General features: G+C 30.8%; 1 protein-coding gene across 1 annotated transcript in view; it reads right to left on the bottom strand.

Moving 5' to 3' along the window:
* The window catches only part of LOC124368974, a 109,790-nt gene extending 93,955 nt beyond the window's left edge, over positions 1-15,835 (bottom strand). Inside the window, exon 1 of the mRNA XM_046826556.1 lies at positions 15,734-15,835. Coding sequence (XP_046682512.1) covers positions 15,734-15,815 — 82 coding nt within the window. The 5' untranslated portion in view covers positions 15,816-15,835. The remainder of the gene's footprint in view (positions 1-15,733) is intronic.
* Between the last annotated feature and the right edge of the window lie 2,879 nt (positions 15,836-18,714).

The raw sequence follows: 18,714 nt of genomic DNA, 5'->3' as shown, positions 1-18,714 counted from the left end.
CTATGGATTTAGGAGAGTGATATTCCACTTTGTATTCAAAAGGGTTTCAGTAAATATTATTCTGATTTTGAGAGTGAAATATTTAATTATCAATGACATTTAATTATTGGATGAACAACTTAATTTTCTAGCTACGATTTTATTCAACCTACTGTTCTTACAACGCTAATGCCGATACCCTTGAGCTCACAAATTATATGCAAATCTAAATTACCAAGGATATCTCTTTGTGAGGTGCAAGATTTGGCATTAAGTACTAGTCTTAACTAGAAAGACAGGTTAGAAGTATCAAAATTATTAGAAATTCTCTTTACTGGTAAAAGTTTTGACGTACGACCTAGGGTATTTCTTCTAGCTTCGATAAGAATATTTATGAAGATAATATTGAAGTTCAGAAATCCTTTTTCTCTACCGAACATCTGATCTTGTATCACGGTCGAACCGGACTGGAATAAAGCCGCTGGATCGCATCATGACAATCATTCTATTATTATTTATTATTAAGCTTATGTGGAGCTTTTACATGGTATGCTGTGGAAGACCGTACGCACAACTTACGCAGTTGCCGCGATAGCCGAACCTAATATAAAAAGATCGGTCAAGTGATTTTTTCTTTCGATATTTCCTAGTGTTACTTCAACACTGAACTATCTAAAATATAGAAAATGACAACAAAACCTCGTGACCGCTTCTGGCGTTCCAACGATTCTTTTTATATTATGAAAATGCAAGCTAGTTCAAGAAGTACCTCAAGAGGAGTAGTTTAAGACCGTAGTTTACTTGATCAAAATCCAGTTATTCGATTTCATTTTTATTTGGAAAGTTTTGGTGAACAATAAAGTATTTTAAACTGTATTCACATTAGTTTTTACTGTAGACTAAGATATGGCAGACGTTTTTGATATGGTATTCGACAGTAAAAAAACTGTACGTAAATTTTTAACTTTAACATGCTCAAGATCACAATAATTAATATTTTAAATAAATATTAACAAATAATATTCAGAATGTATTTACTTAATTTTAATTTTTCATTCGATCACAATAGCTCACTAAATAACACAAATTGTTGCATCATATAATTCTATTTGTTTCTTTACGGCTAATTTAATGGTATATTTTTTTCATGGGACGATTCTCTTACATGTAAACTGCATGAGCGGGGAATATTAAATGTTTTTTAAAATGTAAAATGTATTAAGAAACATCAGTATTATTAAGAGTTATCATTAAATAGGTTACACTTCCATTGAGTTTGATATATTACTGATATTTACTACATTTAAGTAGTAAAACAGAAATATTACGTTTCGAGAACTGGTGTCTGCTCTCTTCTTCATAAACCTTAATTTAAAAGTGCAAAGAAGCAAATATGTTAATAATACTACTGAACAATTCGCTGTTGACAAAATTATTGTTTCACACATAACGACGGTAAACGATGGTTAAAATTTTATCATTAATTTAAATCATCCACAATTATCCCTTTACTATTCTACGTTGATTATAAATACGTCTTCATTCCATCAACATTAGCCTATATCCGAATAAAGATGGCAGCTGATGCGGTCTTTAACTCAACTTTCAAAAGTTGATAAGCAAAGTTCAGGAAAGGTTTCTTTCTCGACCTTAAATTTTTCACTAGGAATCCTTTTAAAGTTTTGACTTAGAACTATCTTAAGCTTTCTTGAGGTATATAATCCGATTCCAAATCCAATTTTCTTGAATGAAAACTAATTTATGAGGTTAAAATGTTACCTCATTTAAATTAATATTTAAATACAGTACTATTTAATTTTGATTAACGATTAGTGAAGAACAACGAGTTTACTGGATTGCGCGAAAGTTTTGAACCTCACTTTACTTTTGCGCCTTTTACTGTTTATTTACGCATCATCTTTTACATTTAAATGCTATGAAATACCCCTTTAAATATTTTAAACTTTTGTGTAATGCATTAAGCTTTTATTTAACTTACAAAGTAAAATGAAATTGGCAATCTAGGGAGGTAAAAAATAACGCTAACTTAAGAACCTTTGTTGGGTTCAAAAATCACTTGAATTTATAAATTGATTTGATACAAAATAATGATTTTTATAAACCTATTAATGACAAAGAAAGCAAAACTTAGAATCTGTGACCCCTCAAAACCACAATACAGGGTGATTGTAAAACAGGCCGCTTAAACTTCGGGTAGCAGCCAAACACATTGAAATTAACGAAAATGTTCGTGTAGTTCCTTTTCTTCGTCCTAAAATGTTTAGTTTTCTATTGATGTGTCGTTTGTGGTTGTTTTAGCAATAAAATAATTTTTAAAGTAACCATAAAAGTAATGAATTTTAAATTTTATACGTATGCTATACCTACAACTGGAAAACAAGTAAGTTTGTTTAATGAAATAAAATTCATTCCCGAAACACATTGCCCTGCATACAAACTTTAAAAGAGTGATATATATATATATGTGTGTGTGTGTGTGTGTGTGTGTGTGTGTTGTGTGTGTGTGTGTGTGTGTGTGTGTGTGTGTGTTTTTCAAAATTATTTCTTACTTAAAAAATCTTATAATTTTTTATGGAATATGAAAGGTCATACGTTTTCCTAAATACTCCGAAGTTGTGATAGAATGAAACATAAATGTTTCTAACAGGCAACCACTTTATGCTTTGTTAACAATAAAAACCTATTGTGTCCATTAATAGTATATGCTAAAAATTTCAAACATGTAACTTGCACGGTTACTTAAAAAGAAGCAAACAGATATTCAGAAAATTTGGCACTAGGACATTCATTCTTAGTAAATTTAATATTTATTTTATGTCTTTAAATATTTCTCGAACTAGTTTAGAATCACATTACATGCATAAAAAGGTATCCAACGTGTAAACAATCTCAATTGAAAAATGTAAATAAGTTTGAATAATTTATTTACATTTCAAAGAAACTTACTTAAATATTTTCTATCGATGTTTTACCAGTTTTGAATAAATATGATGTGATTTAAATGTATTATTTTAAACTATGAGAATGTTTCAATATACGGTAGCAGTAAAACTTGCAAAATGATGGCTTACTGACGACCGTACTCATAGCGTGTTTTATTAGTTATTGGAACTGTCATATGCGGCAAGAAGAGTTATATTTCACCTCTAATTTGTGTTGTACCGTCCCAAAAATAAAACAGAGAATACATTGATCTCTATCAAAACAAATATATAGGCATATGTATAGGGGTTTTGAAATAAAGATTTAAATTACTTGTAATCGTTGCTGACAATATTAATAATACCTCTTCAAAATTGTATGATTCTTAATAAATTTATAAATATTTGGTAATATTTCTTAATTCAAATTTGTATTTATGTGTATTCTACTTAGATTAAATTACAAAATTATTATACGGAATTAAAAACTGTAAATTCTTTAATAGGGCAGGCTGTTTGAATTACAAATATAATTCAAACATTCTAGGAGGCTAAAGCGAACAGTATGTTTTGCTGTAGTTAGTTGGTTCACTGGTGGATAACTCCATCAAAATCATTTGATTATACAATAGACTTAATCCAAAAGAATACCAAAGATTATATTGCAACATATGAAACAAGACTATCTTAAAATCATGTATAAAAAACTTGAAACAAATCCGAACAAACGTGAACTTTGGCCACGTGCAAGAACGACCTTAGTTGTCAATCGTATGACGTCCCGCCAAGCCTTTGGTAAACAAATCAGGAGGTAATGAGTTCCCGATTTGATCGGCTTGTAGAATGCTTCAGCGTATTTCCGAAGTAACAGAACAAATTGACAAGTTTGAACGAGTGTTACAGGTGGGTTTTACCTTATCGGATGCAAAACTGGTGTTTAATGTTTCCGCGATCAGCAATAATTTTGTGTTTAAATTCAGATGTGCCAATATAGAAATTCAATTATGGTTTTAACTCTGATCGAGTTAATCCAGGTGTATCATTAACTGATTATATAATTACCAGCAATATAATATATATATATATATATATATATATATATATATATATATGTACATATGTTTATATTTATTATTAAAAGATTTGCAATATTAAGATTTTTTATTTCTGTAAGATTTTCAAGAAAAATATTAGAACTTATATTTGTTATGGATTTTATTTTAGTATTTTGCTGACATTTTTACTAAAATTACAGATAGTAAATAGTTGCTTATAAACACTAATTTAGTTTACTAGTTCATAAGTGTGAATACCTTTCAGCATAGTTGTAATAGAATGCTGAACAATTTTCATTTAAAATAGCTTATATTCTTTTTGAAACCTTCCACTATTTTCACTTTAGTAAATTTACTGTCGTGTGACATAAAAGAAGTGGAATGGATCATTTGAATAATTTCGGATCATTTAAAGATGTTTTTAGTTTGATATTCCTTTTTTCTTCCAACACTCTTAACTAGACAAGTTGACGAATCATTTTCTTGAGGTATAAAAAGTCAAAAGTCAATATAACACTAAAATGGAAAAACATTAGCTTTGCTAAGGAAAAGCTAAAATGAAGTGTTTAGTATTCGATAATAGAAAATAAAATTAAGCTAAATTTGCCTTTAAGCTTTTACAGTTTTGGCTGCAAGCTAAACTGAATACAGACAACCAACGAGCTGAACGATTAGTTAGTTATTAAAGCAGCAAAGTGAATTCACCCGGAAAACTGAAAGACGTGAATTTCCGGCCTTTAATTGTAGTTCATTCAGTAAGTTTGGGAGTTTAGAGAGTTCTAGATCATCTTCGTTGTGTAATCTCTTAGTGCGTGATAAGGATATTAAGGTCTACCAGCTGGAGGCTTAAGGTTCTGGGAATCTAGAGGACTAAAGTCAAACGTTTAATTATCTCACTAATTGGCTGTTCTGTTGAATGAAATTCTACGACCGCATTATTCTACCACGTATACACACTGTAAAGATATTGTTATGAGTATAACTTCTAGACATTCAAAATTCATAAAGCCATTGGATCTGTGAGGTGTAACGCCATGACATCTCAAGAGTTCATGTGCCATTTATTTCTACGCCTTGGAATTTAGGATTTCTTGCAGGAAATAAAAACATTCTGAACACCATGTTAGTAAATGGAGTGTAGTAAAAGTGGCTTTATGACTTTAAAGCAAAGAATCATTGCCGGTAGCGTGTCGGGTAATAGAATACTGCATGGAAAAGTAAACACATCGCAACAAAAAAGTTGTTTGAAAGACATTATCTATTCATTGGAAGTTTTGGTTTCTCACTCTCTTCTCGACACTATTATCCTTGTTTTATAGTATTCGTCCGTCTTTTCGAAAAATACCTTAAAAATTAAACAAAATAGAACAAGAGTTATCTCCACTTTCATAGGCTAACTAAATAGTCTGTGTGGCATGTAATGTAAGCAATCAAGTATTAATGGAAAGCGAACAGTTTGAGAAAGTTTTTACTGGATTTGCATAGCGGCTCATCTAAATACATGGACCCCAATCTTTTTTCAGGATTCATGTGCTTGCCCTATCAGTGAATTACTAACAGGGGAAAATGAATCGTTAAAGTAAGAAATTCCTAGGAGAAGTTTTATGCCAACCTTCTTGCGGGTGTCTTATGGTCCTCCTGCACTTTGGTTGGGAAAGAAGAATATAACTTACTCAAGTAGTTAGCCACTGTCAGTAAATATTCTCAATTTCACTGGAGGATGACGAGGTGTGACTATCTTATTTTAATGCAGAAAGTTGGAAAAAATAATAAGCTCAAAATACAATTAAGCTAGATCACTTTTAACTTTTTAGAATTATAATAAATTTGTGTGTTTACAGTTTTCATCTTTATGCATTAAATGCTTGAAATAGCCTGAATAAGTTAGTACAGTAGTACTGAAGACGTTTGCTCGAAACAAACGCTCTATTTATTCATATATCTCAAATTATTACTTACCAATTATCACCGGACTCAATATTTGGAAGATTATCTTTGACCAAATGTAAGAATGAGTGTTTCGGCATATATACTTTTCACAACACAATTCCGAGCAGATATATATATATATATATATATATGTATGACACATACGTTATTATTTTTATCAAAGATTTTTATTTGGCGTCATTTTTAATCGAAATCAAACAGCCTAAACTAATAATTGTATAATATTACTTATGTTGTGACAATTCACAAAGTAAAAGTAATTACCCCTCATACTGAATGTTTATCCAATATAGTTAATTGACAACGTCTGGCTCTCCTGTTTCTTTTAAGATATATTTTCATAATTATATTTTATTAATTTAATTGGTACTACAGAGACTATTCTGAGTTTATTTAATGTGTATTTCCTATTATTTGGTAACGACGACTATAAGCATATGGAAATTTATGTATTCAATCTTTGCGGTAAATTTTTATACATAGTGGATAGTATCACATGTTTATCAGGTTAAAGCTATTTTTTATTTTTATTCGTTTCATAATTCAAGGTTTTGGATTCAATTTTTTTAAATAATACAAATACATTTATTATTTGTTACTTTATTATTTTCCTCGTCCACTTTAACGATTTATAAATATTTATAAGTAATATTACACTGGTATTTTACTATTAATTCACTTATGATAACGTATAAGGGTTACGATAAAATATATGTTTATTTTATATCTTACGTTCTTAGTATTTTTTGCTTCCTAACCTCTTTTTTGCTTTGAAAAATTATTTACTTCCAATAGCTAGTTTGCTTGTTGGTCAAAATGGTTCTTTTACAGTATCCTTACATTTTCTAAATCACACAAGGAGTCATTACAAGTTGCATTCCTGTACGTACGATAAATGACTTAAATAATGTTCGTTCATAGTCAAAGTACTGTTATTAAATGAGTGGAATTTCTCATTATTGGAATTAAAAACCGTCGCTTCCCTACATAAGTAACCTTTCTATTCGCAAAAACCCTTCCTCTCATAATCCACAGCATTGAAATATTTGGCAGTTTTGAGAATAATTCTAGAACCGATGTGCTATTTTGTAACTTACCTTATTGCTTCGTCCCTACGACACGATCATACAGGTCTCCTGATGCACCCAACAGTTCTACAGTATTAACTCTAGAATCAACTTTAAGTATTGACGTGAAAATATTTCATCACACGCTGGCTTTCTTTTCAAAGAAATGTGTCTGGTGGTAATTCTCACAGAACCATATGCTTTTTATCAAACACTATAATGAAAAAACTTTATGATAAGGGGCCCTACAGTCCCCTAGTGTGTACCGCTTTAGGACAAGCTCGGTCGCTCTCTTTTAAAATCTAAACTTTGCATCATCCACGCGCGCAGAGGAAACAAAACCCCTCGGGAAAATACTGTGTCACGGTTATTCCATATTTATCTTTATGACCGAATGTAAATATCCAACTGGGTGCACAGCATATCAAATTATAACTTCTAACTCACACCGTTTATTTCTGGTTTGCGGTTTTACGAACAATATCAAAATATATGTTTCTAACATAAAACATTAGTTGGGCGTTATATACCATAAGAATCTTACATACTTAGATATATTTTGTTATCAGAAGTTACTTCTTATTTACTAAATCTCCAAAATATGTTCACAATTATTAATAGATGTATGTCTTATTTTCAGTAGGGCAATTATTTAGAAACAAAAATAAATGCAGTACTTTCATAGGTTGCAGATGTGCAGATATTTCATAATATAAGCAAAAGTTTTATAATTGTGAAATAAGTAATTCAGAATATCTCATAGAATGTCCCAAATATCTACAAAAACTCTTACCAGATATTAAATTATCTTGAAACAATTTCAAGTAGCCTAATCTTTGGATACTCATAACAGAACACCACATGATAATCGTATTGTATGAATATAAAATAGTCGATAGCTAATAAAATATGAAGGCCATTTTTATTGACAAGAGTATTTTCTTTGACATTATTGCGACCAAAATAAACAATAAATCCATTAAAACATTATGAAATGCTGTTTGGAAAACAATTATTTTATTGCCATTTCGATATTATACTCTCTAAACTAATTTTCTCGACATTTTTGTTTACATCGCTAAGTAATGGCTTTAAAGTTTTCCGATTTAACCAAATATAACCGTTAAAATGTTGAGTGTTTTTAATTATGAACTTCTTAGTTAATTAATTGTGCTCTTACATATCACATAAATCAACATACTTTACTGTAACTGAAGAAGGCAAAATACTTAGTTATGAAGTATGGTTTTCTTATAAGTTATTTATTTGCTATTGAAGTAGATATTTCTATTCGTATTACTATTTTTGAAACTGTGTTTTTCATGTATTTCTGAAAAAGTATCGTTTTAAAGAGTGCTACCCGTGCAAAATTTTGAAAATTACATCCCACTTTGAGCCTGCAGCCCTATTTGAATAAAGCGGAGTAAAGATTAGACAAATGTATTTATATCACTGTCCTCAGGAATTTTTGCGGCCATTTTAGTCCTCATAAGAGGGCCCTGTTGATGTCTGGGTCTAAACCACCGCTATTGAGGTTGAAAAATCAAATTCAAGTTATTCTATGTAAAGCCTTTGTGTACCAATTGTACTGGAAGAAGCAGAGCTTATGCCTACTTGGGGTTCGTGATATTTTTTTATTTGAAATATAATTTGCGGAAGAATTAGTAATGGATTAGTAATACTCTATGGAATTAGTTATGCAGAATATGCGCATTGCTGTTTATTTCCAACGCTAAAACTGTAGAGTTTAAACTTGACAAGGAACCAATGAGTTTTGAATACACGTACATCGCTTATTATTTGAAACCTTTCTAGGACCGTGCATTGTGTAATTTTGTAAGTTAGATCAAACTTTTCCTGCCGCTCTAATCTAGAGCTAATATGTGTATACCTCTTTTCCAATTCTTTCCTTTTCGTATTAAAGGCGAAAATCCATCGAAATTATAAAGAAATCCGAAGAAATAATTAAGGTCATAATCCTATATAAAATATCTAAAACATCTCTTCCAAAAGGTAGTAAAACAATAAACTGACTTAAAGATTGAGACAGCTTATGACTTAAATCATACACTCCAGCCATAATACGAGATACCCAAATATCTCTTACAAAATCTGTGAAGAACATTACTTTCTTTGTATTCCGTAAAGTTTCCTTGTATTATTTTGAAAACCGGAGACTTTAAATTCTGATTTACTTAATTAAAACTATAAATTTATAAACTATAATTTTATAACTACATAAAACGTAAGACATTTAATTCTTCTAAAAGATACCTAGGACTTGTTGATTTTAAGGTAGGGGTACTGTGATAAGTGTTTGAAATATACACCTCAAAACAATTAAAGGATCACTTTTATTGCGTCTTGTAAAACAAGTATTAATAACAGAAGAATGTTTGAACTTTGCACACTGATAAAGGAACCTCTCGGTAGCAAAGATAAATAATTCTTGTTTATTTCTGACTAATTCAGTAAAAGATAAGAGCGATTATTTCGATATCATGTCCAAACAAGAATGAGATAAGGAAAGGTTCAGGCTCAGTTTTGTCAGAAGTTGATCTCGTTCAGTCTGGATTAGACTTCTATAGTTAGGCCTGTGTGTTTTTATTGTTATGGCGGGTGTGTTAGACGGTTTTTGTCTGAGAGTGATGTCAGTAGAGCTGTTACTTTGATAGAAGTGGGAGTTTCCCAACGAGAAGTGGGTAGGCGCTTAGGTGTGAGTCAATCAGTAATTTCAAGATTATGGAACCGACATCAGGAGCTAGGAACTCTTCAAAGACGCCCAGGACAAGGCCGCTCGAGATCTACCACGCACATAGAAGATCGATTTTTTACGAGTTAATGCACTTCGTAATCGATTTTTAACTGCTAGAGAACTTCAAAATGACCTAAGCCAGGCGACTGGAAATCGTGTGTCGGATCAGACTGTTAGAAATCGACTCCGGGAAGCTGGATTGAGATCTAGGAGACCTGCCCGAGTGCCGAGATTGACTGTGCGTCATAAGAGAGCCAGATTGCAGTTTGCAAGAGACCATAGGCGTTGGCAGCTGAGACAGTGGCGTAAGGTAATGTTCTCAGACGAGTCAAAATTTACAATTTTTGGTAATGACGGCCGCGTTCGAGTGTGGAGAAGAGGAAATGAACGGTTTATTAACTGTTGCCTAGCTCCCAGAGTTCCGTTTGGCGGGGGCTCAGTATTAGTGTGGGGTGGCATAACAATGGACGGTCGTACAGACCTTGTCATAATCCGAAACGGTACTTTGACAGCCCAGCGTTATGTGGACGAGGTGTTAGACGTTCATATTCGTCCGAGAGCAGAGCAAGCAGGTCAAAATTTTTTATTTATGCAAGACGGAGCTCGACCACATGCAGCAAGATTGGTCCGTGAGTACCTGGGCGAACACAACATACCACTGCTGGAGTGGCCAGCCTGCAGTCCGGACCTAAACCCGATTGAGCACGTCTGGGACCAACTAGGACGAAGTATCCGGGGCCGCCCAAACCAACCCAGGACTTTGGATGAGCTGGAAATGGCATTACGAGAAGAATGGGAGCGGTTACCTCAAGATAGCCTCAGACGACTCATCAGAACCATGCCACAGCGTGTTCTTGCGGTTATATCAGCTAGAGGTGGCAATACAAGGTATTGAAAGTGAGATTCAAAAGACCAGACCATTTCTTATTACATTTGTACTTTATTAAGAGAGTTGTTTTCGTTTTAATTTTGCGGTTTTAAACTTTGTTTACTGTTCTAGCCTAAAATAAAATATCATATAAAAAAAACATATACGATGTATTTTACTTTCAACACCGACTTTGAAATAAAAAAAAAATTATTAGAAAATTTCGAACCGTTAACCGAGTGCATTCTGTTAAAAAAGTGATCCTTTAATTGTTTTGAGGAGTGTATTTAACGATTTTAATTAAATCGACTCTATCTTGCCATTTTCTGAGTGCGGACACAAAATCAACATTTAAGCAATTTCGGCTAAAAATTATCTGACCAATTTAAAGTATGATAGATGTAATATACTTAGATTCCTTTCTATCACTTTTATAAATAAATCGGTGATAAGAGGAAAATATACGTATTTTAATCTGAAAATATCAGGTATTTGAGATTCTCTTAAACGTAACCTCTTCGGTAACCAGAAAAGCAGCAGATGTGGGTGCAGTTCTTATTTAGTCATTACGTATTGTTATCTTAGATAGCTATGGTTTTGTGAGGATACAGAAGAAGCCACCATTGTTATCTGTGTTACAAGTACACAGTCAAAACAAATTACGTTTATAATATTGTTTAAAATTTATAGTAAATTTGCGAGAAATGTAACACCCAGCATTAACAGTGAATACATTTTTATTAAAAAAATCATTTTGGCAAACATTTCCTTTTAGTACACCTTTCATTGTTTGTATTTTTGTAGTAAATAAAAATAAAAGGTATTAAGCCACTATCTACTAATCAAATATCATGAGGAAAATTAAATTAAATATATCAGTTATCTTTAATATAATATTCGGTGTACGCTCCACCATATGGATTTAACCATTCTAAATTAAAGATATTTTTTTTAATTTTAATGCAATATTTTAAATTATTAAATCAAACATATAAGTATTAAATCTTTGACTACCGAGCGCCAAAGTGACTGATGGTTGCACACAAACTTCTTCCCAAATGTATCACGATAATTCAGAAACTTTTTTAATGTTATTTAAAAAGAAAAATGGTTTTATATAAAAAGTAACTAAGAAAAAATATATATTATCTTAATCGTATAGTTTTATCAAACCTTGGATTGTCTAAGCAAGTAGTACTAAAAAATAAGAATATGTTAATTTAATGCACAATTTGTATTACACACATTTCATGAACTTTAACTAAAAATGTTACATTTTGACGAACCCGTATACGAACTACTATTGTTGATCTTTGACGTGAGCAATTGTATAATAATGATCTACGGATACGTGTGTATTATTGATGGCAGTTAATCCTAGAAATATGGGCTTTCGAATAAACTTTCAATTTTTTTCATTTTAAATAGATAATTAATATGGTATCTTTCATCGATATGAGTAAAAATGGCTGTTTTCGGTGTGCAACCCAATTGGGTTTTACGGCCGAGGTGAAGCCAAGGTACGAAATACGATTAAGCGCCTAAAGATACTTTTGCTCCGAGTCGTGAACAGTGATTTTTATCATACGGGAGCAATAAAAATTACACGTTTTAATTAATTGCAATTAGATCATAATTCCAAATAGTAATACTGTCAAGTTTTTATAACAAAGTAATGTGTTTTTTGCATTGAAAAAATAACAAAAGTTGAGATTAGCACACTGAAAATTATTAAATTGTGCACCAGATTTTGTATATCTCTGTTATAAAACAATAACTTTGTGGACAAATTTAGGTATAAAAAACAATTCTTATTTATGCAATGCGATAAAAAATATATTTTTATACATTGTTCTGATAAAACAGACATTTAAAAATTATATTCTTATCACAGATATAAGATAAATAAAAATACTATATCAATAGTTAAAAAAATTTAAACCATGCCGTATTAAGTCTATAATAATAAAGTATAATATAATTTAGTACTATACAGTATGTATGGATAGCGAGCGAGAAAGTACAGGTAACAAAAGTGAGAACTAACGAGTGCGGCGGAAACATTAACCGGGCTGCCCGGCTCCGGCTTAGTAACCGGGTGATTTTCTGATATTGCTGGCAGGAAATCTGCTAGGAGATTTAGATAATTTAAATGACTATAAGAACGATCTAAAATATTTGTTATAAAATAGCCTTGGTAGTAGAATATCTAATAATGAACATTGCAAGGTTTTTACAATTGTAAAACATGTTTGCTATTTTTATAAGTTAGATTTTTTTTACGCATTTACTATGAACAATTTAATTGTGCTATCATATTTTGATGTTTTAATATGGTTACGTACGTAAATATTATAATACTAACACACACACACACACACACACACACACACACACACACACACACACACACACACACACACACACACACACACACACACATATATATATATATAAACTCAAAAATACACATACAACATACTTATGTTAGCCTTCACAGTAAATTATAGTTACTGCCTCGCATCTGTTCAGATTTGCATTTCATAGGAAAAATATTTTGCTGAAAAAATAGTTATAAAACTATCAACTTATATAGCAAAGTACCAGTTTATTAAATTTGTAACCAATTATTAAATATTGTAAGAATGTATGTATTTCCACAAATTTATTAATTTCCATAAAGTAAGTAAGAATAAGCAGAAAATGTATGGTTATTTGAAGAAACTGAGTCTGGATTGTTTAATAAATACTATTTTCTAAACTTTATTACTAAAAAAACTTACAGCATTATTAAAAAAAATACTTCAATATTGTATTTGCTTATTCTTTCCATTATTAAAGATTATGGAAACTCCCCACTTTTGTGCTAAATGATATAGAGCATTTTCAGTTTTGGCAGTTTTTTTAAACATTATTTTAATTTAAAATAGTATGATAAAGGCGCCGGTATACGAAAACTTTCAGTTGGTTATAATAAACAATTTTTGCTTTACATTAAATATTTATTTATCCTTTATCATTGGGATAAAGAATAAAAAGTTAAGTTTGAAAATGAAAATTTATGACTGAATTTTTTTCGCAGAATATTAATTTGCTATAAAAAAAATTTTAAGTTTATATATATATATATATATATATATATATATATATATATATGTGTGTGTGTATATGGTTTTACATATAAAAATTTATGCTATTGATTCTGTCACCAATCTTCCACATATAATCAGTGTAAACTGTTCCCCCCATTGAATCACTTGGTTACAAGTTTTGATCAACACTTAATGAGACTTTATAGTTTTAGGATACTGAGCTACATTTACTACGGGAGAAAATTAAAATGGAGTTGCGACCGGCTCTGCTAAGGTTATTACTTTATATATGAATTAAATTTCATTCTCAGTTTGATAGAATTTACCATACCGAAGGAGCTTTGACACTGCTAATTGAAGACCACAAAAAGAGGCAAACGTTACAATTATAATTAGATGTTAGGGCAAAGTTCCTGAAGGCCATCTTCTGATGTTTATTAAAGAAGTGACTTCACCAAGATCTCACCTGTAATTTAAGAATTATACTTCGAATTAATTAGCTATATCTTTATAGGAGAAAGGCACATAACTATTGAATTATGTGTTGAAGCCTATAAGCTAAATCTGTTTTTATTAGGATCGTTTCCAGAAGTGCAAATGTTAGAAATGTATGTATTTTAATTGTCTATTACAAACACAAACTGTAACTTTATAATAATTTTAAAACATAATTTAAATTGTAAAATTTTTAATATGGAGATGAATATAAAATTTAATTATATTACAAAAGTAATGCAATATCTGTTTTATAAATAATTACTACTATTTATGTACATGTGGGCAATTTAAGGTTGTAAGCGGTGAGCTGCAAATTAAATTTAGGATTGTTAAAATTGCAAGTATTTGGGAAATGTTAACACAGTTATGGTTTACTTTTTGTCTGACATTTTAATGAATATAGCCTATTGAATGCCCGGTTTTAGTTCATATAAATTTTTATTGTACTCAAATATGCATAACTGTATGCAAAACGCAATTTATTTTGTTCTGAGTAATGATAAAAACGAGGATACGAGTAATTACTAGGAAAAATATATAACTACTCGTCCCTTCGTTTAGCAAAGCGTGTGAAATATGTAAATAAATTTACAAAATATTAAATATTTTTTCCTAAATGAAGGATCATGAACTTAGAATCATTTAGTCAATAATTTGCTTAGTAACTGATGAGGATAAGCAAAACAATTTTGACAAGGAAGTATTTTGCAATCAATAACAATTATTTCATTATGTTTAACTTATACTTGAGAAATTTTAATATCTTCGCAAAACATGGGTGCCTAGGGTTTTTTCAATAAATATTCAACCAATTAAAATAGCCCCCACTAAAAGAAAGATATGTTAATTGGTAACAATGGGGAAAATTATAAATCTATTTCTTTGGCGTATTGCCAAATGGACCTATCAGTTTTTTCTGTTGCTTAATAACTTAAAAGCATATTAATATGCCATTAACATTTTTAATACTCAATACAGTGATGATAATTTCACATTGTATGTAGTTTCAAATTTCAAAATTCTAAATCATAGCCTTGAGCGTCTAACTTCATGTTTTAATAAGGGTTTTAATAACCATTCATTACTTAGTAACACTTATTGTTTTACTAAAAGTAACATTCATCTCATAGTAACGCATTTACTTTTGTGATATGCAGACTAAGAATTTCGTTAACACTTAAACCGTGATTTTTTAATAAAAACTGTTTTATTTGTTTACCTCCCAGGTTAAAACTGTAACCCCCTAATACTACAATGAATTACCATTTTAAAGTATTTATATTTAGTTCCAATGCGTTTATCGTAAAAGTGCGGGTACTGTCGATTTGATTATTCCTGAAATGACAATAAATATTAACCTTACTTATTTCTGTATCAATAAGGAAATGCTGATTTATTTCCCGTTTTAAGGTCCGTATAAACTTTTAAAACTTTTCCCTACTCGTGACAACTGTGACAATGGGAAACGCCTCTGCCCTTTCGATACTTCCTCCTCTCTGGGAAACGCTGGAACATGGACTCACGTACGTTTAGCTGAAGCGATGTCGAGACTGAGGGCGACGGCGACGGCGAGCGTCAGCAGAAGAAAGCAGGAATGGATGTAAGCCATGTCTGACGCCGGGGTAGGACGACACTCACAAGCGTCGCGGCTCCCGGCCTTATATAGCGCGCTACCACCCACCCCTCCCCAACCGCACCCCCAGCACTATCACACCCACACTCCCACACCCTGCTCACCTCGCGACCATCACACATTTTCATTGGTAATGAGTGCCAATTATCGAAACCTAACATTTGCGATGTCTTAATAATAAATTCCTATCTAAATATAAGTGAAATTACTGAACTCTGACATCTATTGCATTAAAAATATCAAATAAAACTATTTTGATACTAGGGAGAAGCTATTATAAAGGAAAGCATTTGTATTAATAAATCGACTCAACTGAGCATAGATGGACTCGACGGAAAGTAACGAAAGTCTTCACCGATCAGCCTGTACAGTTGCTGCAATTTAAGCTTTTGACCCCAAAATCAATGGCTCCTCCTCGAATCAAGAGTAAAATGGACCTATGTACCAAACTTAAGGAATGAAGGACCTTTCTATCCAGAAGCGGTCAGACAGAAAACGACAATATTTTTAGAAGGACTCGACGGACCTTTAATAACATCCCCATACTGTTGCTTAGTTTTAAAATAATTTTTTGTTTGCTATTTTTAACGATAAATCCATTTACATACTCAAATTTCTTATTATACAGCCACATTACAAGCCGCATTTAAGACTATATTTGAATCTTCTTACTTCTTATTAATGCAAATATAGTGGCTATGACCATGAAAATATGCATGCAATTTTGCAATGCAGTTAGTAAATAGCCAAATATGTGTCGGATATTTTGAAATGTTTAATTCTTTGGATTTTTACCCAAAAGACACGTTTGATTTTTCTAACGTGCTATTCTTAACAATTTTTTATAATAATAAAATATTACTCGTATATACGTGTATTACGTAAATACGCAAGTAAAAAGGTTTATTACGGATATATTTTTGAATGGCTTTTAGTGAAATACACTAACGTTGGCATTACTGGTAGTTGATAAATGATGGAACCATTGATAACTACTTTTCCAGGAACCATACAGTTCAGATAATGTGTGTTTTATTATCACACGAATTTTTACTACTATTAAAAAAAATGTCGATAAGGTATAAATATCCGAATTTATGTGTAGATATTTCGGATAGTATGAATGATTAAATGATAAAAACTATAAACCAAGCAAGCTGCAATCAAAAAAATGTCATTTGAAATCTGAAATAAAAGTCAGACTGGCCAGATTAGTCAAAAACATTCTTTCATACGAAACGGAAAGTAGTCAGATATATTGGATTTGTTTGAATCGAAAAAATAACATTTCTGTGAAAATCCGGAATTTTATGGTACCTAAAGCAAGTAAGACTAAGTTTTGAGCATAAAGAACGTTACAATAGCTTATAGGTTTAAGACTATAGCCTTAAAATAATATGACAAACATCATTAGACCAACCAAAAATTAATAAACCCAGGACAATATAACGCAAGTACTGTAAACATATTCATTTTAATTTGTCGTCTTAAATGGGCGCAAATGTATGAATAGTTATTAATCACACACACTTAATAGCAAATTCAGCAGCACTAAATGCAGCTTTCCTGACCATAAGAATCACTATTATAGGATGCCTTGTGTTGTTATTAGAATACACTTTAAAAGCCTGGAAGATTTGTCTATTTGTTAATTTTTATTGGATTTAGATATTGATATAATTGTGAAATATGTAAATTAAGTCTTCCAAACTCTGCTAAGAAGACTTGGCTTTAAATATTAGTTTACAAATCTTCATTGTTATGACATATAAAATGTGAAGATACAAATACGATTATATCACGCGTTGAAATATACAAATAAGTCGAATGATTGATCATATATTTTGTTTAAAGCTGGATAGCTAATGTAATTTTGCGAGTCATCTGTTTTTCCTCCCCTATATATATATATATATATATATATATATATATATATATATATATATATATATATATATAGATTTAGGATTTTTATTTCGAAACCAAATTTGATTTTTTTAACTACTACAACACCCTTGGTCATATCTTTCCTATTTATTTCCACTCGGATCAAAAAAAACAATGTATAAATAAACTAATTGTATGATCACATTTAAGTTTAATCTGCTTTTCTTTTAAAAATATAAAACTTTATTAAAACATTTCTTATGGCATAAACTGTTTAATAGAGATTTTATAATGTCAATATTGTATTGTGTGTGTGTGTGTGTGTGTGTGTGTGTGTGTGTGTGTGTGTGTGTGTGTGTGTGTGTGTGTGTGTGTGTGTGTGTGTGTGTGTGATATAATTAAATTATTTTTTAATGCAATTATAAAAGTCAATATTTATGTAATAAGAATATAAATAATTAGTAGATATGTTTACCATTGGGAAGTACAATTCGTATGCAAATTATATTTACAATATTTTTTTCCCTATTATTGTTATGTTTGATTCTAAATATGCAATTACAACCATTGGGATAAGAAATGTTGTATCTATACTTATCAGAAGCATGTAATAATAGAGAAATGTATTTGTATTTTGTCAAGAGAGAAGGTTTTTGACATTTGATTTTTTTTTACATCAGAGAAATATGTTATCCAGCAATGAACTTCAAACTTACCTATATAAAGACAAGACTTATATTTATTTCTTGAAAAGAAAATAATGGTTGAAAACATAAACCAGACAGATAATAAAACAAACAACAATTTTAAATCCATTAACTAATTACCATAACTTTATTCGATCACATTAATTTGTTGACACACAACATGCCGCAAAGTCACGGTCCCTTATCTGATATGCCAACGTATAAAATTTAATTCATCCTGATTCAACAATTTTTTTTTTTAAAGGAGCCTCTTTTACCGATCTTTGTAAAAGGATTTATTA

This window comes from Homalodisca vitripennis, chromosome X (genome assembly GCF_021130785.1).
Source record: "Homalodisca vitripennis isolate AUS2020 chromosome X, UT_GWSS_2.1, whole genome shotgun sequence".
NCBI classification, from domain to species: domain Eukaryota; kingdom Metazoa; phylum Arthropoda; class Insecta; order Hemiptera; family Cicadellidae; genus Homalodisca; species Homalodisca vitripennis.
Note: the sequence above shows the minus strand (reverse complement) of the source record. Positions and strands in the feature narration are given on the sequence as shown.